Raw genomic sequence first — 22,845 nt, forward strand, 5'->3', positions numbered from 1 at the left:
TTTTCTGTCCACTGAACCGCGCTAATCTGTACCCTTATCCTCACTGCATGTTCTGTCACTTGTCAGGCAATATGCTTAGAAGTCTCCAGCCTTGCTTCAGTCCCCTGGCAGCAAGTCAACCAGTCAGCTGGCAAAGCTGGATAATTACTGCTTAGCCCTAAAGAGCTTAAAGTTTGTTTGCATGGACCTGTGTCCTGGCAACACCAAAGCATCGAACCAGAGGGCAAATTTCCCCTCCCCTGAAAAATTTCTGTGAGGGAAGGAATATGGGGGACTTTTAAACAGACAGTAAATGGTGGTTACCAGGAAGGACTACAGGGACTGAGATATGTGGACTATCTTTTATGGTTGGTTTGCTGTCATTAGAAGGTAAAAGAGACCACTGGGTTCATGCTTGCTTCCTTCCTTTATGCTTTTATAGAAAACTGTTCATGGCTCCACTGGCCTAAAGGTTTTTTTGGGAATTGCCTTTGTGGAAATACTTAGAAGACCTGAAAAGTAAGCTGTGGTAGAGACAAGACCAACATTCTAAGTAAAGCTGATGTTTTCTTTGTTTATTCAATGTAATTTGCTCATGATAACTTCTGTCTTTTGAGTTTATCCTGATCATTACTGTTGTTTTTCATGGCTGAAGCAGCTTGATTGGCCCTATCTAGAAGAAATAACACACAGGTCAGGATGAAAAGGAATTTAATTAAGACTGAGCCACATTCAGTGCAGTTTCTCTTGGCTGGTTGCTCCATGGTGTCATGTACAGTGTGTAGGATGCTACAATGGAGCACCACCAGCAGATGCAGAACACCCACCCTGCATGTCACAGTCATGCCTGAAGTTAGGTGACCCTACAACCACTGAATGGAAGCCCTAAAGTACTTCCTCGCTCACTAAATCATCTTGAAAATGTTGGCAATCAGGTTATACAATCCTGTTTATGGTCTGAACGCAAAGCATTAAAATAATATTCAGTATTCGACCTAAGTACCCTCATGTTTGAGTTGTGCTGCTTGGAGCCATGTAACTCCAGCAGCACACATGCAACTGCATTTGTATTGTAAACTGATAAGCACTGGGGTGATTCAAAGCTGTGTTAAACATAATGGATGCAGGGAGAGAAGTAGCAAGACAGTCTGGAGTCCAGTGTGAGCATCACGAAAATAATGAGGGGAGTTGCATCCTACCTCATTATTCAGCACTGCTCTGCAAAAGCAAACTTGAACTACCTTGGGACCAGATTTACTGCTTGTTCACAAAAAACCAGTGGAAGTCTCCTGAGGCTGTATGTCCAAAGAAAAAGATATTGCTTTGTCAGAGGGTTCTCAAGGTGTTCATCAGCCCTACAGATCAGCCTTGCTGTGTCTCCAAACCATTTTGGATCACATGGCTGAGTGACAAACCAGTCCATGGTCTTTCCTGGAGGAACTGGCCCTGCTGTCAGCCAGGGTAGATGGGAAGTGTAAACAGCCTTAAACTGGGATGAGGGAAGTGTAGATGCTCAGGGAGAGGTTTAGGACATGCTTTAAGCTCTGGGTTTGCAGCAGAAACAGAAAGAGATTTTTGGAAGGTTTTTAAGACTGGGAGGCTGTGGTTTGGTGTGCACTCCTGAACCTTGAGCGTTAGAAATACACTGTGCGTAAGCCTCTCAATCCAAATTTATTCTTGAACTATATTCTACCTATGTCGCCTAAAACATTAGATTGGCCACAACTCTGAGGAGATCAGAACTTATTATCTGGCAACAAATGGCACCCAGCATCTCAGGGATCTGATCAATGATTTAGAGATGCTTTTTACTTGAAATTCTTATGTGGTTGTAATAATACTGAATATGTGATAGTCCAGTGCAAACCTCTTTTGCATCAACAACACCAGTTGCCATGCAGCTTGCAATGTTACTGTGTTTGTCCATTAACAGCACACTCCTTTTCCTCTAATTCAGGTGGGGGTTTTTTTGGAAAGGTGTGTATAGGGTAGTTGTTGAATTTTTATGGATAAGCAGTTCCAAAACAAATAAATGAAAAAATTTTGGAAATGCTCTAAGGGCAAGTCTGTTCTTTAGTTACTGATATGCTTCCTTAAATCTGTCTAGCAAAATAGATGGCATCTCAATATTTTTTTGTTTACTTAGCAAATGCTGAAATACTGATGTAATCTTGTTTTATTCTCTTGGCTAGTTAAACTGTTGTGGCAGAAACATAAAACTGTAGTGCTTCCATTAATGATGTATGGGAAGGAGTGAAGAGCAGTTCACTTGAAGAACCTCAGAGGACTTATGTACCAAAGCTGGGATGTGGATGGAATGGAATGTTGGTTCCTGATTCCACGTTGTTATGAAACCTGCCCAAACGCCATTGCCCAGCCTCAGACATGAGTGTCCTGGGGGATGAGCCCAGCTGGATACTGCCCCTGTTGGAAGGCCTGGGTTCTCATTTGTTTTTTCATCCTGACCAGCACCCACAGGGACAAGGAGAGACTAGTGTGCTGGGCACAGTTCCAGATGGTCATTCCAGGGATTCTTTTAGTTTGCTTGGTCCATCTTATCCCAAGAGGGAAATAACAATGGACATGAAAGTTGAATGAAATCTGGCTCCCTGACATCAGGAAGTAGGTCTCCAGCCTGTGCTGCCCTATAGTCTGCCATACAGTGCTCACAGTCAGACCTCCTTCTCTCAGGTGCAGTCACACAGGTCAGGTTTGGAATCTACACTGGCCCAGATGTCAGTTGAGAGAAAGCCATTGGATGCACAGGCATACAGATCTGGAAATGGCATTTGGACTCAGCTTGGGAAATACAACCAAGTCCCTGAGAAATTAGGCCTTTGTGCACTTTCAGAAATTCAGATATTCATTCTTCTCCTTGCCTGGGGAAAGAGAAGGTTCCTCAGGCAGGAAACTGGTCTCATTAGAGAGTTTCTCTAGCTGAATACACAAAGTGCCAGCCTCTCCTGGCTGGTGGTCATTGTCCAAGGGAGCCTTTCTCCTCACATCCTTTCCATCTGCTACAAGGCTGGTGCCCAGAAAAGCCTGGTGGCAGTGGCTAGAGCAAGCATCTAAAGTGGGGACAGCTCTGCTGCTTATTCCCTTTCCTCCAAATGACAACTTCACTCTTCTTTTACACTTGATCATGCTGCAGCTCATCCACCCAGACCATGGGACTGGATGGGAAAGAGCAAATCAAGATGTGATCCAGCTGTATCCCAATGTTCCTGGAGAGAGCCGTTCCTATCTGATGGGGTTAAGTAACTTCAGGACTAACATGAACAACATTATGGTAATGTTGTACCCAGATACCTGGCAGCTGGAGTCCTACCATCCAGTTACATGTTAGCTTTTACACACATATTTTTAAAATTTAACTTAGTTTTGCATGTTTGTTTGGTTTTTTAAATCTGCCCCCATTAAATTATTTCATGAGCTCTGGGCTAAAAGTTCATTCTGTCATTTAAGTCCTCCTTCACATAAATAGAATATCTTTAGTGATAGTAGATCTGATTTACAGATAAGAAAGGCGTGGGCGTGGAGCAGTGACACAAGTCTGCCCTTTGGAAATGGAGTCAGTGGAATGTGTATCTATAAAGTGAACTTCTGAAAATGATACGTGCAGGAGTTCTTAAGGATTTCAGTGCCAAGGTGGTTCAATCCACTATCCAAGCCCTAGTCTTTTTACAAATTAATATGCAGAATCAACATCTACATAACAAAGTAGTGCACCAAATGTTGATAACTCTTCTCTGAAGTTAAGAAAAAAAAAAGGAAAGACTGAACAAGTTGTACTGAAAGCACTGAACTTTTTGCCAGGAGGCTTTATTACATTCCTGGCTGCACCTGAAACCTTCTGTGAATTTGATCAATGCATTTTCTAGTTTAGTCTCTGTATTGGATTTGAAAAGGAAGAGAGAGGAAATAGTTTACCACAAGGATGCTCAGGATTGTAGGATCTTAATGTTTTGGATAACAAGAAACACTAATCCACTGATGCAAGATAAGTTACTTAGTGTGAATAAAGTTCTTCCAGAGAAACCAAATTCAGACACATATCTTGGATAGTCAGGACCAGCTGGGACCCTTCTGTCCTTATCTCAAAACAATGAAGGAGAGAACACCACTAACCGCAAGTGAAATTGTGGTGAACACAAAACCACATGATTTCCACTACTGAAAGAAGTGGAATTGACCATCACTTGCATTCCTTGAACATTGGCCTAGGAGAGTTGTGTGCCCCAAACTTGACCCCAAGACTTGTTTATACCATACAGCAGTGCTTATGCATGATGCCCAGACCCAGAGGAAATAGCAAAGAGGAGTGACATCTGAAATGGTAATTCTGTTTTGGTGCTTAATTAGAGGTCTGAATAATGCAATTTACGTATCAAAAGTGCTTCCTGGGCTTCTGCATCTATTGTTTTAACAAGTGGGTTTTGTACTATAGTATGGTCACCAGAGCACTGCTTTGGCCACTTAATGACCAGGCCAGAGACAAGATTCAATTGAAGCAATTTCACCCCATTTGTGAGATTTCCAAGGAGACTACAATACAGGAAAGGTAGGGTGTTGAGGAAAGAGAAGGGAAGGAATACTGTTGAACATGTGGTGTATAAATGTGCAGCAGTAATAAAAGAGAAAAGTCATAGCCCTTAAAGACAAGGAAATTAAGTGGAACAAAAAAGATATGAAATTCACTTTCCATGCAAATTAGGAATTTGAGATTAACTATTCTGTTCCATTGCTAAACTGTAAAGCACAATTTGTACCTATGACTCCAATAAATTAATTTTACTTAGATTAAAGGGTTTTGACATTAGAATTAGGACAAAATTATCATTTTGGCAAGGCTTCTTTATTCTTCCAACTTCTCTCACAAAAGCAAAAGCTCCCCTGAATGGCAGAGTTTCCACCACGTTTCTTAAAACCATCTTCATTTTTCCAGTGGAAGAGAAACTGACAGGGTGACTGATGAATTGTCACACACCATGACTTGCACTTAGAGAAACATATGAAAAAGCTGTGAAGCGCAGTGTGAGCGATTTCCTAGGCTACAGAAAAGAACACTGAAACCTTGTGGTGATCTAAAGACTCCTGTCACTGGGAAAGATTAAGAGTTTCAGGAATATTTTAAACGAAGCTGAGAACTCAAATTGTCTGTGTCCAGTTTATAGCCCCAGCTTTTTCCCCTGAGCAACTTGTTTATTTTCCTTTCCCCACTTATTTCAAGAACTAATGGTTACACATCACTTTGGGGAAAAAACAAAACATGATCACTTCCTCAAGTAGACCCAGATTTGTTGTTTAATTGCTTAATCTTCATTTCAGATTCTCAGTTTATTTTTTGAGGTTGTTGTCTAATAAACATGACCATCTATTTCCCTTATGTGTGGTGCTCTGTAAATCACCTTTAGAGCAGGTTAGTGTAACATTTTAAGTGTATCAAGATCTATATATGGAGGAGACTTCATAATGAGCACATTATTATTATTATTACACTGCTAATGGCAATAAAATACATTTATACAGAATATATAGTATGCTTTCTTTTTAAAGCAAGTTATTTCTGTATGCTTTAGTATAGTGGTATATAAGACACTTTCAGTGTTAGATTCAGTGTGGGTTTGGGCATGCCTGGCTGCCCAACTGGTCTTACATGGGATTTCTTAGGCTTGTCCAAAATCTTCAGTCCCCCTGACCTTAACAGAGAATATTCCTTACATCAACAAACAGCAACAGTGTTTTCATTAAAAACAAAACACAAAACAATACTCCAATCCCAGAAAACATTGAGCACTTCCTCACAGGAAGTAAAAAGTGCATATCAGTGTTATGCAGTGTCAAAAGCTAGACACATAATTAAACATCCTCTACATAAGGACACAGAATGGGAAAAGTGCCATGAAGGGTCAGGCCTTCTAACAAAATCTATTCTCTGGCAGTGAGTTAGAAAAGAGCATGGTAAGAAAATATGAAACTTCCTTTAAATATTATCCTAGGCTTTGAACACTCAGAGATTTCTCAGCAAGAGACCCTTGTGAGCAGCCTCAGTAGAGTGCTCTCCCTTGACCTGTGTTTAGCACATCCAGAATCTTAAAACGGAAAGTTCTGAAAGTTGAATTGCAGGAAGAAAACTACATTTTTTGAACTCTTAGGATTAATGTTGTACATTGAAAAGAAAAAAAATCTTCTTCTGACAATTAATTTTATAAGTTCACATTTTGATAGTAATCATAAATAATATAACATTGCTCTTGGCTTCTGATAAAATGGGATACTTCTATCATCTGTAAACATTATTTTTAATATATATCAAAAAAGCAATTGCTTTATTTTATTTAGCTTTTTAACAGCCCATAGAGTCACTTGCAAATTATTTCCAAGAGAAAAAAAATGCAGATTGTTTTAAAATTGTTTTCACCAAGTAATATAAATCCCACAAAACCTGAGATATAAGTCATTACCTCTTATAAGGTTACGGTATATGTTGCTTGCCAGAAAGATATCTGAGAGCAATGCTAAAGCATTTGCTTAAAATTAGCAGTTACCTTGTTTTTCAATAATACAGTTACACAACTAAAGGCAATTTAGTGGAAAATGTTACACCTCATCAAATACATGCTACCATAAATTTTACATTTTTAGTACAGGAAACTGCTTTATTCATGAGGGTCAGAGGCAGTATCTACTAAGATGTCTGCTCCAGAGAAAGCAGATGGTAATAATGGATACATTATCCATAAATAGCATTCACTTCGCCTTATTTATTATTTATTGCTAGTCCAACAATAGGAAATCAATCTACTTCAGCCTCACCATTACTGGATTCAGTGCAACCAATTTTGTTTCCTTTTGGAATTATAAATCAAGGTTGTGAGCTCCTTTTCCTGTTCCACAAACACCTCATATTTTTACACTAATCCTCAGCGAGTGACACATACGATTACATCAATGTCACCTTCTTTCAGATGGCTGAATAGATTGTGCAGTCAGCAGTGGGTTGCATGACTGGGATCAACTCTTTGTAAGAATACTTGATCCAGTCTCTTTCAGTCTAATTAAATGCAAACAAACCCCCTAATGACACCACCTTTCAGACTCTGTTTCCTTGGATATTTTCCCAAGAATACAATCAGGATGTGCATGTGAAATACAGTTATCCACAACACACCATTTATTTATTTTTTTTAATTCAACCCTAAGCATGTAGTCTTTTCCCAAAGCCTTGACCTCCAGTTTCTTCTTTCCTCAGGCCTTTCCAACAGGCATAAAGCTTAAGGCAAAATGCTATTTAGACTCCATAAACTCCTCATGCCTGACCACTTGACCTCTGATTGCCCAGGATCCTGGTTAGCTGACTCCCCTGCAGACTTGGCCTGCGCCAACTAGAACAGTTCAAGGGTAGTGCATGTCAAACACCATCTCCAGTGGCTCTATGGATAACTCTGCTCCAAATCTGCTCTCTACAGACTCCCTCATTGTTATCTCAGCAGCTGTTGCACCCTCAAATACTGCACACTTTCATCAAAGTGACCTAATTGGTTGTTTAAAAACAAAACAAAACAAAACAAAAACCAAAAAACCCACAAAAACAACAACAACAAAAAAAAAATGGGAAAGAAAACTGTGGAGGTGAAACTTTAAACAAAAGGTAATAAACAGCACTTTCAAATACAATGAACTGGATTAAAAAACCCTGCAGATATAAGCAAGTTATGTTTGGAGGCCACAGGATGACAAACAGCACAGGGGAGCTCCTGGGCCATTTGAGATGTAGTGTTGATTGGCCAATCTGATCTTAAGGGGAATACAGCCCTAAATAATATGGACATGAGCTAGGCTATGCCTGCAGGCAGGGAGAGAGGCTGTGTCCTGGCCTCCAATCTTTGCGTGACTGAGAACCAGACTGAGCTGTCTGCAAGTGATACTCTTGCCCCTTATGAAGTAAGTAGGCACAAAAACGACGAAAGTGGTTCTGCTGAAAAGATATTTTGATAGCCAAAAAATGTGATTCATTTCACAGTTCTTGAACGAGGTCTCCTTTTAATATTAGTTTGCAAGGACAATTCTTGGAAGCTTCTCAGAAAGTGACAAATTTCTTCTGGTATTTTGCAGGTCAATTTAAGTCCAAGTCTAAAAAATGACAAGATCCTATGTGAAATCCCACCTTCTCATCTAAAGCTATTTTGGAAGCTTACTGAAACCACTGAGCTCACAGCAGACAATGCTCTGTTTGGAATATTGAGGAACCTCCACCCTTCTGGGAATTCCCCGTTCCCAGAATGCTGCGCTTGAATTGCTCCTTCACTTATTGCTCCAGACAAAGCTGAAATGAAGGGAAATGGACAATAAAATCTTGTATGACATTATAATTAAATGTGTGACTTGTCAAAACCTTTGTTTAACAGGATGAGCACATTAAGCCAGATCCCATATGTGTGTTAATTATAGCAAGAAAGCAAACAAAATGTCAATAGTTAAAACAAATCTTACCAACAGGAAATGGTTATCAAGCTGTGATAAAATGTTTATCCAGAAATGTTTTTACACTATCCAAAACATTTCCTGTCTGTAACATTTTTTGTAGGAAAAACAATATCTGTGGTGCTAGAAATAGCATCTTTGCAAGGAATTAAGTTACTGTGCTTGTAGAAAACGGTAATAGTCACAGATCTAGCTTCTCTCCTGTGTTCTTCTTTGGACATGTAACTCTGAAAGAAAACTTTCCAGAAGGTACATGGACATCATTAATTAAACACACAGATTTAAATCACAGATTAAAAAATAATTCAAAGCAAATTTTTCATAGGTAATATCTAAGCATGGAAGTAATGGAACCTTGATGCTTTGCTCACTGAGACTAGATAGTAAAAGAATATTTTTATTAAAATATCTGGAAAAGATAAAAAGAGATTAATTAGGCTGAAAAACAGTACTATTGAAGGCATCAAAAGATGATACTCAAGGGGAAGAGAAGCCAGAGATTATCTGTTGAAATGCTTACTCAAAATAAAAAAAAAAATGAAAAATTATATTTCCATAACCATGACCTTTCAAAACTAAGAAAATTCTGACTTGTTGCAAACATTATGGGCAGTATCACAATATCACAACAGAGCTGGCATTAGAATATAAACAAATACTTGTCAGGATCAACCTATAAGACATTACTGAATATAGAAGCATAATAGATGATTCTTTCTAGATTTGTTCTATCAGCCATATGAAATCTAACTTGTATTCCATTATTATATTCTTAAAATATTCCATCCTCCCAAAAAAGAACAGTGAAATTTAATGGCTTTTTAAAGGGAATTCAGCCACTAAAACTGCTCGAGTATTTGGAAAAATTAGGTTATTGTGAAATAATCTTTTTATGAATCAACAGAAATTAAAGAAATTTTGCTTTGATTAAAAACTATTATTTATTCGTATTTTAGCTCCAGGTTCTATACCTCTGATTGCATTTTTTTTTCCTATACATGGAAAGTACAACGAAATTAATTTCTTGTACAATGGAACTAATGACAGAATCCTAAAAGTGAAAAGGTCTTCAACAGGTCATTTGATCAATTTTCATGACCTGAATTGGGATCAACAAAAGTTACTTTAATTTTGATCTACAATCTCAGATCATCAAAATTACAGCTTCACAGGGCAATCAATTCCCAACTTCCTTATTATCACTGTGAGAGCAGTTTTCCCTATTGCCAAAGACTAATCTCCTTTGCTTCAATATTTTTCCTGATCATGCACTGATCAAAAATTCTCCTTGTTCTTTGCAGTAGCATTTTCTCAACCTGGAAATGTTTCTTTTCTGCCTTAAGATACTATTTTTGGACATCCCAATATGAGGCTTACCTGTTTTGCAATGATGTGATGCTACTGTACAAGCTAAAATTGGACTGCCTTGCAGTGTATCATCAGTCCTGCCTGGCTTCATGTCAAACAGAAGTGGAATGAGCATCATTCCAGTCATTAATTGAAATATTGGAAGGAACTACAAGCTGCTTGTAAGATGAGGCAGGCACATATTAAAATCATACAATCATAGAATAGTTTTGGGTTGGAAGGGACCTTTAAAGGCCATCTAGACTAACCCCCCTGCAATGAGCATTCCTTTCCATTTCAATTCCCTTCCATTCATTGCTGCTGAGTTCTAAATTTGGCATTACATTTAGGAAAGAAGAAAAACAAGCCAGGGACAGTTCAAATGAAGGGAAGAAAATGAGACAGGAGTTCAACAAATGACATGTAAGGAAAGGCAGAAATAACTGGATCAGGTTTTTACTCGAAGGCATAAAAAATGGAGGCCACTTTCCACTTTCACTGTCAGAAATTTGTGCACCGTTTTTAGTTTGAACTCCAGAGGCTTTAATATATCTCCACTGTTTCTTATTATGTTTTTTTTCTTTTCTATTACATTAAAATGCCGTTCAGTACCTAATATTTTCTCATAGTAAGGAAGCTCTAAACTGCAATTACCTTTAAACTCTTTCCAATAAGCTAAACAAATAATCCCTTTAGCTATGCCTTATTTTCAAACCATTGTTCATCTTCGTGCAGCCTATCCCATTTTCAAAGTCCCTGTCAAAATGTATGGTAGCATTATATGCAGCATCCTAATAGCTGGTCTAAAATACTAATTACTGGATGCAAATTACCTTTCAATTACTGTTGATTCCTGTCTTGGCACATTCATGAATGAAATTAGCCTTTTTCACTTCTACATCCTCTGGCATTCAGCTGTTGTTCACTGAACTGAATCCTTTAGCGATGTTTCAGAATGCAGTTTCTCTGCTTGTAGATCCACATCTATTTCTTCTAGATTTAGGGACTTCACCATATGAAACTGCATTTTATTTCACCACCTGTTCCACTGCTTCGAAGTGCAACCTTCAGCCTAATGCAGTACACAGCACTTCTCTGAGGCAAATCCAGCATAACTTCTAGAAAAATATCCAATACTGTTTTAAAATGCACACTGAAGTATTAATACACACAATTGTTTTAGGGGACAATTACTCTTTGCTTTACTACCAGTCTGAATATTAATAGCTTCAGCTTCCACTGGGTTTTGCTACCACTGTCTGCTTGGCTGAGATCATCAGGTATTTTATTCTACCTGTACACCCATCTGAGATCCAGCAAGGCCAGGCTGGATGGGGCTCTCAGCCACTTGGTCTAGTGGAAGACAGCCCTGCCCATGGTGAGGAGGTGGCAAATGGATGATTTTTAAAATTCCTTCCAACCCAACCGATCCTGTGATTCTTTGATTCGGCAGATTGGGGAGCACGTCAGGGAAGAGCACTGGCACAGCGCTGCGGGCACCTCATGTATGACATAGGTGAAGGATGGGATGAAAGGCACGTGTAGCCCATAGACTGAGACTGCCATGGAACATGGCAAGTATGGAGAACACACGTGTGTGGAACCTCTGCTCCTTTGGTAACTCTAAGATCAGCGTTTTTGCAACTTTAGGTACCTACACAAACCTAATTTTCGGACATCCAGAGGCTTGCATCTGAGTGCATCAATCTTTAAAACATCAAAACATCCTTATGAAGCTGTCATTTCCACAAGAAAAATTTGGACCTTCCCTAGGTCATAAAGGAATTTAATTTTTGATAGGAAGTCAGCTCCTAAACTCCAGAGCAAACCTCCTCCTCTTGAACAAGGTTTCCACAGCAATAATGTAACAGTATCATTGGGTATGGCAGCAAGGGTCTGAGTATTTCCCACAGCAACACAGCAGGCAATTGTCACACTCAAGGTAAGAGACACAACCATGCAAAACAGCCAGGTTGTCGCTTGTAGGGAAACTTATCAAGTCTATTCTCTTTGGAGGTGCTTAATTTTAAACGTAAGCCATAGGAGAAATAGAATATTTAATATCCCCTGACTTCCCTTGGGAAAGAAATAAATGCAGGTTGCAACAGCATAGCAATATTTGACGCTCCCCTTCGACCAGGCGTCTCTCGGCGTGTGGTTGACAGGTGAATTTTGGCCCAGGCAACAGCCTGGAATGGGCTGCCCAGGGCCCTGGCGGAGTCACGGCTCCTGGCGGTGTTTAAGGAAAGACTGGATGTGGCACTCAGTGCCCCGGACAAGGCGTCACGGTGCCGCTGGGTCACAGGCTGGGCTCCCGGCCTCAGAGGTCTTTTCCAAGCGAACTGATTCTGCGATCCGGAGGCGGGAAGGGGTGCTGTCTCCCCCGACGCCGAGCCGGCTCTGGGCATGACTTTTCCCAAGGCAGCCATGTCATCCCCGGGGCCGGGCCCCGGGAGATTCCCGCCTCTCCCGCAGCTCTCCCCGCAGCCGGCACGGCCGCTCCGCCCGGGGCCCGACCCCGCCGGGCTCTGGGGACAGCGGCAGCGGCTCCCCAGGCTCCCGCTGCAGTGGGTGGATCCCTGGGAGGTGCCAGCCGCTTCCCTCCCCTTCCCCTCTCTCCCGGCTCGGCGGTGAGGAGGCGCCGGAGCGCGGCAGCATCTTCCCTCGGCTCGGCGGAGCGGGGGAGGAGCCGCGGCCGCCTGAGGAGAAGGAAGGTGAGCTGCGGAGCGCGGGGGTGGGAAGGGGAGGGAAGGGAAGGGGGTTGGCTCCCTCCCTGCTCCCTGCTTCCCTGCCCCCGTGCCGCGGCTTCCCCCGCCCGGCGGCCGGCGCTGCGAGCGGCGCTGGGGCAGGGCGCGGCCGCCCGTGGCCCTGTGCTGGGCCGGGCTGGGGCTGCGCTCCCCGGGGCCTCGTCTGTCAGGGCTGTAAATGGCCGATGGCGGTCTGTCTGTTTCTGTGAGTCCGTCTGTGTGTGCTCGGCGTCTGTCAGGAGTCCCGCCTGTGTGTGCCGTGCGCGCTGCCCGCAGGTGCGCGGAGGTGTGATGGTGGTGGCGGCACTACAAGCGACCTGAGCTTGGCCACCGGTTGTGGCTTTAAGGAAAAAAAGGGATATTTTGGAAACCAGCACCGTTTGTTTATTATATGGGAGATGAGAGGATTTAATGGCGTTTCCTTGGGCAAGTGCAGTCTCTAATATCAGGCACAGCCAGCAAAGAGGTTTTACGCAGGTTACGGGTGGGGTAAGGTCTGTAGGGAGTGATGCTTGTGCACCGTCAGAAACCATTTGGGCTGAGGAACTGATGCGCCTTCCAGTACATGAAGGGGACTTACAGGAAAGATGGGGCAAGACTATTTACAAGAGAATGTAGTGACAGGACAAGGGGGAACAAGCACAAATTGAAAGGGAGTACATTTAGATTAGATGTTAGGAAAAAAATCTTTGCTGTGATTGGTGAGGTACTGTAACAAGTTGCCCAGAGAGCTGTGGATGTCCCATCCCTGGGGGTGTTCAAGGCTGGGTTGGATGGGGCCCTGAGCAACCTGGTCTAGTAGAAGGTGCTCCTGCCCATGGCAGAGGTTGGAACGAAATTACACTTATGGTCCCTTCCAACCCGCATCATTCTGTGATTCCATGTTGGAGGATGTGCAAGCAAACACAGGGTAAAGGAAACATTTAGAAGCAATCATCCTGCTCAGTGTTGATAGAAGAGATAATACTGTCCAGATATAGGAAATAAATGTGACAGAATTATGCAGGATGTGAGCTATGTGATGGACTGTAAAGTAGAAGGAAGAGACTGTGTGGATAAAGATTCAAACGTAGCATTGCTTTGAGACAAGAAAATTATAAGAGCTTTTGATGGTGTCTGCTGTAGACCACAGGAGTTGGATTTGTATTAGAATATCGTTTACTAGGAGATACTGTCAGGAATTATGTCACAAATGGATTTCTTTCTTAGACTAAAGAATCACAGAATGGTTTGGGCTGGGAGGGACCTTAAAGATCATCTGGTTCTAACCCCCCTGCCATGGGCAGGAATGCCATTCACTAGACCACGTTGCCCCTGGCCCCATCCAGTGGCCTTGAACACTGCCAGGGATGAAGCATCCACAACTTTCCATGGCAAACTGTGCCCTTACCACCATCTGAGTGAAGAACTTCTTCCTAGGATGTGATCTGATTCTGTCCTCTTGTCATTTAAAGCCGTTCCCTCTTGTCCAATCAATATCTGCCTGTGCAAAAAGTTACTCCCCCTCTTTTTTGTGAGTCCTCTTCAAGTACTGAAAGGCCACAGTGATGTCTCCCTGGAGCTTCTTCTTCTCCAGGCAGAACAACCAAGAGGTACAGATGATGGCGTCATTTAGGCACACAGTGATCCAGGTATGATGTGTGTTCTTACATACAATTGCTGTCAGCTTGCCAAATAAGCACTGAATAAGCACTGCTCTCAGGTAAGCAGTGTGAAAATTCTGGGAAAATGGGGTTCATTAGCCAGCTTGTGATCTTGGGTCACATTTTTAATTAGATTGAATAAATAGAAATAAAATAGGTGACTAAACAGGTTTGAAATTCTTAGTTTTAGAAGAGCAAACTTGGAAAAATCAAGAGGATTGATTAGTGATGCTGTTTGTACAGGAGTCCTGAAGGCCCTGCAAAGTAAAGAAGGCTGAAAGCTATTTTATGCCAAAGGTTGAATCCATTTGGAATTTATATCTAAAAATTTTAAAAGGTCTATTGAAAACAACTTCTAACCATCAAAGAGGATTTTAGAAATAAAGACTAGAGAAAGGATAGTTAAGCAAAATGAAAATGAAGAGATAAAGTGCCAATTTGACAGTAAGAACTGGCAAAAATAATTCTGAGTTAGTTACAAACAATTGGTTTTTTAAGCTTCTTTTATCTTGTAAATGAAAACATTAGAAATAAGACCACTGAGTGATAAAGTTGAGGTAAAATGGCCTTTGGCATCATGATGCAAATCATCTGTTGCAGTTTGGAAGAGGGTACTGCAGTGAGTAGGCTTAATGTTAGATGCTCCAACTTTTACCTTGAAAGAATAACATTTTGTCTCTTAATTATATTTGCTGCACTATTCTGAATGGTTTTGTTCTGTTGCATAGTTAATATTTTTAAGAAAGTTTTTTTTTTCTTAAACTGAGTCTTTGGATTAATTTTGTTTCCCTAGAGCTGGTTCCTTGACCTCTCATACTGGAGGGTCAAAATTAAGATAAGTTATCAGTTCTACCACATCAATTGTATGGTAAATGAAGTTTTATCTAGCATATAAAATAGGCAAGAGCCAACAATTGCACCAGTTGTATTTTATTATGTTTGTGTTTCTGCATGGATTACAAGAACTAATGTATTTAGAGCTTGAGTAACAATTCAGCAAAGGGAAGGAACTTTTCAAGTTAATTTTCTGAAAATCTTGGATTAGCCATATAAAAATTGTGAACAGATGTTTTTCTTTAGCACCTCAGGTAAGATTTAGGTTACATTGGATTACATTAGGATAGACGCAGGAATGACATCTTGTTCCCAAGAGACTGTCTCACAAAATGTTTGATTATTTTAACATATCTCAAGGTCTAGAGATAATGCTCATTATGGTTTGGTTTGTTTTTTCCTTTAATAGAGAAGTAAACTGGTAATTATGTGAAAGTGACTCCAGCATCTTCCTATAATACTCTTCAGCATTTAAAGTAGTTCTTGCATTGTTTCTGTGACCTGAAACAGTTGTTTGCCTAAAAAAGGTATTTTTGCATGTGTAGAAGTAAGTGAAAATGTGTTTTGATTGACATTTTCTTATCAGGTTTATTTAGCTGCTGACTTTGACATTTCAGGAACTCTACTGGAGGCCTAATTTTCTAATAAACACTACTGTTTTCTTGTCCTTGCATTTCTGTCTTTGTTATATAGCTTCTCTTTTTTAGTAGTTGCCAGCCACTTTCTTCAAATCTTCTTCCTTTTAAAGTCAAATAGATAGATAGCCAAAGGTGTGGTATTATTTTTTCAGATTGACTCTAGGGTTTGTAGAATTGGGAAAGAATTAGGAATTATTTTTTTAGTTCTGCCTTATATATTTTTCTTCTGGTGGGTGATGATTTTTTCCAGTTGCTTTCTCTCACGTTGCTGGCTGGTCAACAATCCACCATTCTACATCAATGATGGTGATAGACATTTCAAAAGGGGAAAAAGTAACTGGAATAGGAATGAGAAAAATGGAGAAATTTAATATGGGCACTCATCTTACCATCACTTAGGATATGCATTCTGCATGTGAACCTCTGGAAACTTCAGTGGGGTCATGCTGGAGGTCCTTCCCTGGAGCCAACAGGCGGAATTGGATGGCATTCCAAAAGAGAGGTGGTGTCTGACAAGATGCTTTAAGATGCTTTTGGCTGAAGTTTTGCCTCTGGAGATGGAGCCAATTAAGAGTTTCTTGGATCTAGCCTCTAAATCATGTGTTGATTTGCTTCTGTAATGAGTAGGCACACAGTGGAACTTGTATCAGGGGCAAAGAATTCACAGTCTGGTGTCGTGAAGCAAGAAAGGAGGGAGAGAAGGTTATACTTTAGTTGGAATTAGAAGTTTTTCAAACAGCCACTCGCTGTTTGTCAAGGTCTGCAGTTTCGTGGTAATGGAAAATGACACATCAGTGGAAGAATGAATGACGGGCTGAGTTCTGTCAATTTATTGTCAGGACTGGGTGTAGTACTGGCATTTCACTGTAGAGGAAGAAGGAAGATAATTTTGAAAATAATCTTCCTAGAAGGGAATGTGACCTGTTCAATAGGAGTACATGTTGGCAATATTGCTGATCTGATCTCTCCTGCAAAATTGCTTGAACAAGTTAGCATCATGTAATGACTACTGTGGTAGGAAACTGCTGAGAAATCAGGAATATCAGAGGAGGTTAGGTTCCTTTTCTAAAAGTCTCATCAAGTCCCTTTTCTCTATGACTTTCTAATATTTCCTAAGCCTGTGGTTAGTCCTTGGGGAAGAAGCTGCAGACGGACCTTTGAATCAGCAGATGAGATTCATAAATGTTCAAGTTAAGTGGGAGGAAATACTAAGTGGAGTTCTGAAAAATTTTGTTTGCTTGCCAAGTTCCTAGAGAGAGAATCTACAAGAATGTTTACATTCAGATGAGTCAGTGAACCTGTTTAAATATTTAGGGTTAAATGGTCTTGGACTGCTAATGAAGCTTGGCTACTAGAATTAGTATTTATGTTCCTTAACTCAATCTTATGTGTACTGCAGAAACATTTGTCTTACCCAAAGAATTATTGTGGCTGAAGCAAAATGAGGATCAAAACTTCCAGTTTCCAAGACCTAAACTCAGACTGCCAGAGTATGCTGTCCAGATTCTTAATTGTACTTGGATTCCAGATAAGAGATTTGTGGAAGTTTAATATGAATATTTTTTGTATCAAAAGGCTGTTCATGTCCTCAAGAAGTGGATGTTTACAATAATGTTTTCTCCTTCAGATTTGCACTTCAGATTTTTTATTGGGAAATACAGCTAGTGAAAATTATAAACAGTTTTCATGCATGAGAAATATTTTTTGCTTACCTTTTTACTTTCTAAAGTAAGCATTGCATTCTTTTTAAATGTAGTGGCTAGCTATTTTAAAGTAAGGGGTTTTAGCAGTTATGCACATATGATAAGATTTAGTAGACAAACAAACACGGAACTTGTCTGAAATAGCTAGGATATGTTTTTTTCCTGTACCTGATTTACTCAAATATACAGGATTTGTCTTTTCATTTTTGATGAAAATACTGTTTTTTCTTTCACAATTGTTATTTTTCTGGAGGAAAAGTCGTGCAAGTAGGCAAATATGAATCGTTGCTAGTATTTTAAAGTTATATGGATAAGAATGGTTCTTAAACAGGCTTAGGGGTTTTTTTTCTGTCTTTATTTTTGGGATCCCCAGGTGAATATATACTTCTAAATCAATTACAGGTTTTTAGAAAGAGCAGCTTTGCAGATAGAGATATGTGGCACCCAGTATGTACTTTTATTAGAAAACATGAATTGGAATGAAAGAATAAACTGGTATGATTTGAGTCACCCCATGTACTCCTGTGGGATTGCTCAGAAATAAGTGTCTATGTTTGCAGGGCAAACTGAAAGTGGAGTTGCAGGGTAATTTTCTCATAGTTACATGCAAGATAAAACATGTTCTAACTTTTAACTTAGGAGGGAGGGCATGTGATTCATCTTATTGAAAAGTCAAGGCAAAGCTGTCAGGAGTCTGAAAAGTAATGAAGTGGAGCACTTTTTATTAGTTAACTGAGGTGGTTAGATCCTGATGTATCCTTGTACTGAAAAATCAACTGCTTTTAAGTGAAACTATGCTTTTGTCTGCAACAGGTGCAATTGAAGTGAAATACTAGAACCTTAAGAATCATGGGTATCAGTTTTGTATCAAATGGCATGAGGAAGGAAATATGGAATTCTACATTTGTTTAAGCTAGAAAATACAGTTAGTGATTATTCCCTTGGGGTCTGAGAGTAGGCTAAGGATGGTCAAGAAGTGGGTAACATATGTCAGCATTGCCAGCGAGTGCTGGAAATTGATGCTGCAAAATAGTGGATGGCCTCAATCATCAGTTTCACAGTAGGACTACTGGCATACTTGAAATTAAATGTTTCAGAACAATTCAGTAGTACAAGCAAAGGCCTTGATCTGGGGATTTGTTTCTTCTTTAAATAGAGATAATGAGCACAAAATCAACTGGTTGCGTTCTCGTTGTTTGAACAAGTATGTTGAAGAAAATAAGAAATTGCTTAACCTCAGGAGCTCAGCAAGTTCCTGAATTTCCATGAAGATGTAAAGCTTGGCAAATGGCTGTGTGTGCTCATCCAGGGCTCTGCCCAGCTGCACAGGCAGAACGGTCTGGTGCCGTTCAGTTCTTAGCTGCTGCTGCAGCTTGGCATGGATTTGTGGATATCCTGTGGGTCCTGTGTCATGTCTGCCAGCACCCTTAGGTGTCAGGGATCCCCAAGGTCATCTCAAATAGCAGTAGGTGCTGATGTGTGGGTGACTGAGTCAGCCCTTTAGTCTGTTCTAGTTGAAGGGGAATATAACTTAGCTTCCAGTTGTTTCAGTTTGGTTGTGTGTTTGAGCCTTAAGCTCAGTCACTGTGGACTTTCACACGTGAGCTGAATCCTTCGTTTAATGTCTCAAAATAGGTGTATAAAATACACTCTGTTTGTAGATTTGTGGGTTTTGTTGAAGTTTAAGCTAAACAGTTGTGCATATTCAGTATGGTTGAGCTGTTCAGGTTTTTATTTGTTTCAAGAAAATAATTTTTGTGTTCATATAGTAGATTACATGTTGAATCATTAGCATTTATGATACTTAAGTCATACTAATTTCATATATTTCATGTAAATGGATTAGGTTTTATGCCATGAAGTCTTACATAAGAGATGCAGTTAGTAGTAAGGTAGTTTTATGCAGTTATATTTGATACTTGTTTTAATGTGGTATTACTCTGAAAATTAACTCAGTAAAATGGTACCTTGTTTGTTGGTTGTTATTCTGCCTGTAGTCAGAGTTTTACAGACATGCAATCTTATGTGAGCATTAAACAAAATTTTAGCTATGTCTGAACCAATGTACCTCAAACAAAATGATGTGTACAACTTTCATCATTGTCCAGTGAGAGAGGCTTGTACAGCTTCAGAGCTGCTTCTCATTTTTGTAGTTTTGCTGAAAATAGAGTTGCATAACTTTATGTTAGGAAATAATTTTAGGGTTGTAGAGTTGTGCGTATTTGTGAAGAAACACCTGGTCTGAAAATCTGTTTCTATTGATAATGTATGTCATAGAAGTTATACAGATAATTTACAGGACTGACAATATTTTCTGAAGCAGAATGAATTTTTAGCAGCTCTCAGTAAACGTGAAAAGACACCAATGTTTCTCTAACATTGGTTTCAGAATGGAGCTGGAATAAGTATATTTGAAGGCTTTAGCCAGAAATTGTATTCTCTGAGCAGTGTGTTTTTTCTTTGCTGAAAGAAATGTCTTAAAGCATTATGTCAGAAAGGTTCTCAATTTATTTTTACTGCAATGAAAAGACATTGGAGTATAGTGCTCATAAAACATCTTCCTTTCCAATCATAATCTGGTTAATTTCCCTACTTGTTTTAAAAAAATGTTTTGTCCAATAATTAATATTTTAGGTAAGAATACAGAGGAGCAGGGTCTGCCTGACTGATCGTTGTACAGTTGTATATAAAAGCAAAACTGAGAGAGCTTTGCATTTCTTGTTTTCTCACCTCACAGAAGAAGATAGTTCTGGCTTAATGTTAACTGTGTATAGTTTCAGAAAGTATTGTTGCAGCAATATGGTATGATATGATGATTTTAACCACAGTTCTCTCTCTGCAGGGGGACACAAGCACAAATCCATATGGATGATGAACCTCCTCCTCAAGGAGTCAGTGCCAAGGTCAGAGTGTCGATTTGTACTGGGGATTCTGTACTGCTCTGCTGAAAAGTTTCCATTTAACAGTGGTATAGTACATGCAAGTACTTTTCAAGGAAGACAGAACACAAAAACTATAGGTAGAAGAAGTGATACTAGCTGAAGAAATCTTGCTTAAGTCATCCACAAAATATTAGGAGAACAACATATTCATATAACGTCCGAGATTAATGTCTAAGTCTGCCTTTTGTGGCTTTGTGCAAAATAATGAGGCAACTGGTCACTTACAGGATATAAATACTAGTAGGCTAAGAGTTGAAGCTGGTTTTCATTTTTTTAAATCAAAATATAATGTGGGGAGGATGGTGTGAATGGAGAAAGTCTGGAAAAGTAGAAGAATATATCCTACTGAGTTGAGTGTAACTAATAATTCCGGAGATAGGGATTATGGATTTTTTTTTTTTTTTGTCTGATAAAGTTTTGGTTCTTTCTTTTTGTTTTTTTTAGAGATCAGTATCAGAAGTATTTCCTTGGGTGCTTTTTATAAGAGTAGTTGGGGATTTTTTCTTCCTGTGTATTATTTTAGTCTTAAGAAATGCTACAGTTTGGATTTTTTTTTTAACCTGTTAATTATGAGGGTAGGACATAAGTGTACAACAAAGTTACAGAAAAAACAGCTTTTCTATATAAGATGAATGGGTTCTGGCCCACTGATTACTTGGAATTTAGAGCCCACATTATAAAGAAGCCAATATGTTATTCCAATGAAGGAATCTGTAAAATTATAGGACAACCTGACTGTCCTTTTGAATTTCAGGCTTCTTCAGTCTTGAGCAAAAGTGGGATGCAGTTTTGTTGATGCAGTTGGAAGAATAGTCTGTGATGCTTTCAGTATTTATTATCGTATCTTAAGAAGGCCTGAAATTCTCTGTAGAATAAATGGTAACCTCTTGACATAAAAGAAATTACTCTGCCAACAGCAGATGAACTAAGACTGATTCCATATGGATTCTGGTCCTTCGTCCCTGATAACCCTGCTACGTGTCACAGGGATCAGCATTTGCTAGGATTAGTTTGGACCTACTTGCTCACTGACATATTTCATAACATAATGTCTGTTTGTCCAGCTGCCTGCTGCCAAGCTGATTGTGTCAGCAGAATCTTACTTCCCTTTCACTTACAAATTCGGCTGAAGTTGGTCACTTATTTGCTGCAAGGATATGGGGAAAGAACTGGTGTGATCAAAACCACAACTTTCTTTCCTGTGAATATGGCCAATTTTCTTCCCCTCCTCAAAAGTATATAATAAAGAAATGTGTGATTAGCTGGTATTTCCCTAAGAATTTAATTTAGGATTAATTTAGGGTTTTGGTTTTGATTTTATAATGTTATGTATATTTCTGTGTATATCTTTTCACAGTCAGTGATACTAATTGAAAAAGCAATATTCTTATAGCTGATGTAACACGCTTCAGACTCCAAACTACAGTTTATTCGCATCTTTGTATAATTTGGAGGTAGAAAAAATACATACATGAAAACAAATATGTATATTTCTCAAAGATAAGTGTATTCTTGGGCAGACTTCTTTTATGGTTTCTTATTTTAACACCGATTTTCGTACCAAAGGAAAATACACAAATTTCAAAATTTGAGTATATGCTTTACACTTTATATTGGAATGCTGTACATATAATTCTCTTAAGACAGAGCTTGTGTTGTATAAATATAGCGAAAGTACAACCTCACCATTTAACCTCTTACATGGTACTTTTCTCTGTGAATATGAATCCTTTATTTTTAGCACGTGATATATTTTATATGTTTATTTAATGTCCTCCTTTCAAGTACTGTAGAATTAAAATACTGCTTTGTGGCTGGAAAAGGAGATGGTAGTATTTATCTGATTTTTTACTATGCAAAGGCATGTATTTCTCTCTGTGCAGGTATTTGATAGCATTTTTTGTAATACCAGGCCTTGGAGGCAACACTGTTGTCAGCCCTGAAGATGCTGGATGTTGGGAAATGGCCCATTTTTTCTCTCTGTTCCCCAGAAGAGATCAAGTTAATTCGTCAAGCCTGTGTGTTTGGCAGTGCTGGTAATGAAGTGTTGTATGCAACTGAAAATGATGAGGTAATTGTCCAAGAGTGTCTATGAACATGACATGTTTACTCAATTATTCATCAAGTTGTTCTGAAGGCCAGTAGTATAATAATACACCTAGAGAAAGTTGCATGCAAAAATGTTTGATTGTTTTGTTTGCTATTGAAACATTTTCAGTTTAAAGGCTTCCTACCACAGACAGAGAACAAAGAGAAGATGGAGTTAGACATTTGTTGCAAGCGCACAGTGAGAAGATGAGAAGCAGTAGACACAAACTGCAAGATGGGATGTTCTGATTCAGTACTAGGAAAAAATTTCCAGAACAGGAGTTAAATCCTGAAGCAGTTGTGTGATTTGTTTTCCTTGGACATGCTTAAAAATCTTTTGGACATGGCCTAGAGTCAGCTGATCTGTTCAGATCTTTGTTGAGCACGAGGGTGGACTAGTTGACCTTTGGAGGAGGTTCTCTGTTGCAACTTATGTTAAG

At 39.5% G+C, this 22,845-nt stretch overlaps 1 protein-coding gene and 1 long non-coding RNA gene across 3 annotated transcripts in view; both read left to right on the forward strand.

The window, feature by feature from the left end:
* The first annotated feature begins 287 nt into the window (after positions 1-287).
* LOC136357738 (uncharacterized) lies at positions 288-8,356 on the forward strand. Its single transcript, XR_010742939.1, has 2 exons — positions 288-369; positions 8,095-8,356. It is a non-coding gene; the product is annotated as an uncharacterized lncRNA (long non-coding RNA).
* A 4,065-nt stretch (positions 8,357-12,421) lies between these two features.
* Positions 12,422-22,845, forward strand: part of RCBTB2 (RCC1 and BTB domain containing protein 2) — a 32,174-nt gene continuing 21,750 nt past the window's right edge. Inside the window, exons 1-3 of one of the 2 annotated variants that reach the window (XM_066313278.1) lie at positions 12,422-12,524; positions 20,218-20,278; positions 22,230-22,388. In XM_066313278.1, coding sequence (XP_066169375.1) covers positions 20,240-20,278; positions 22,230-22,388 — 198 coding nt within the window. In that variant the 5' untranslated portion in view covers positions 12,422-12,524; positions 20,218-20,239. Of the gene's footprint in view, positions 12,525-20,217; positions 20,279-22,200; positions 22,389-22,845 lie in introns of those variants that run through there. The other variant, XM_066313279.1, reaches the window with a different exon arrangement.

Source organism: Sylvia atricapilla, chromosome 2, assembly GCF_009819655.1.
Source record: "Sylvia atricapilla isolate bSylAtr1 chromosome 2, bSylAtr1.pri, whole genome shotgun sequence".
NCBI lineage: Eukaryota > Metazoa > Chordata > Aves > Passeriformes > Sylviidae > Sylvia > Sylvia atricapilla.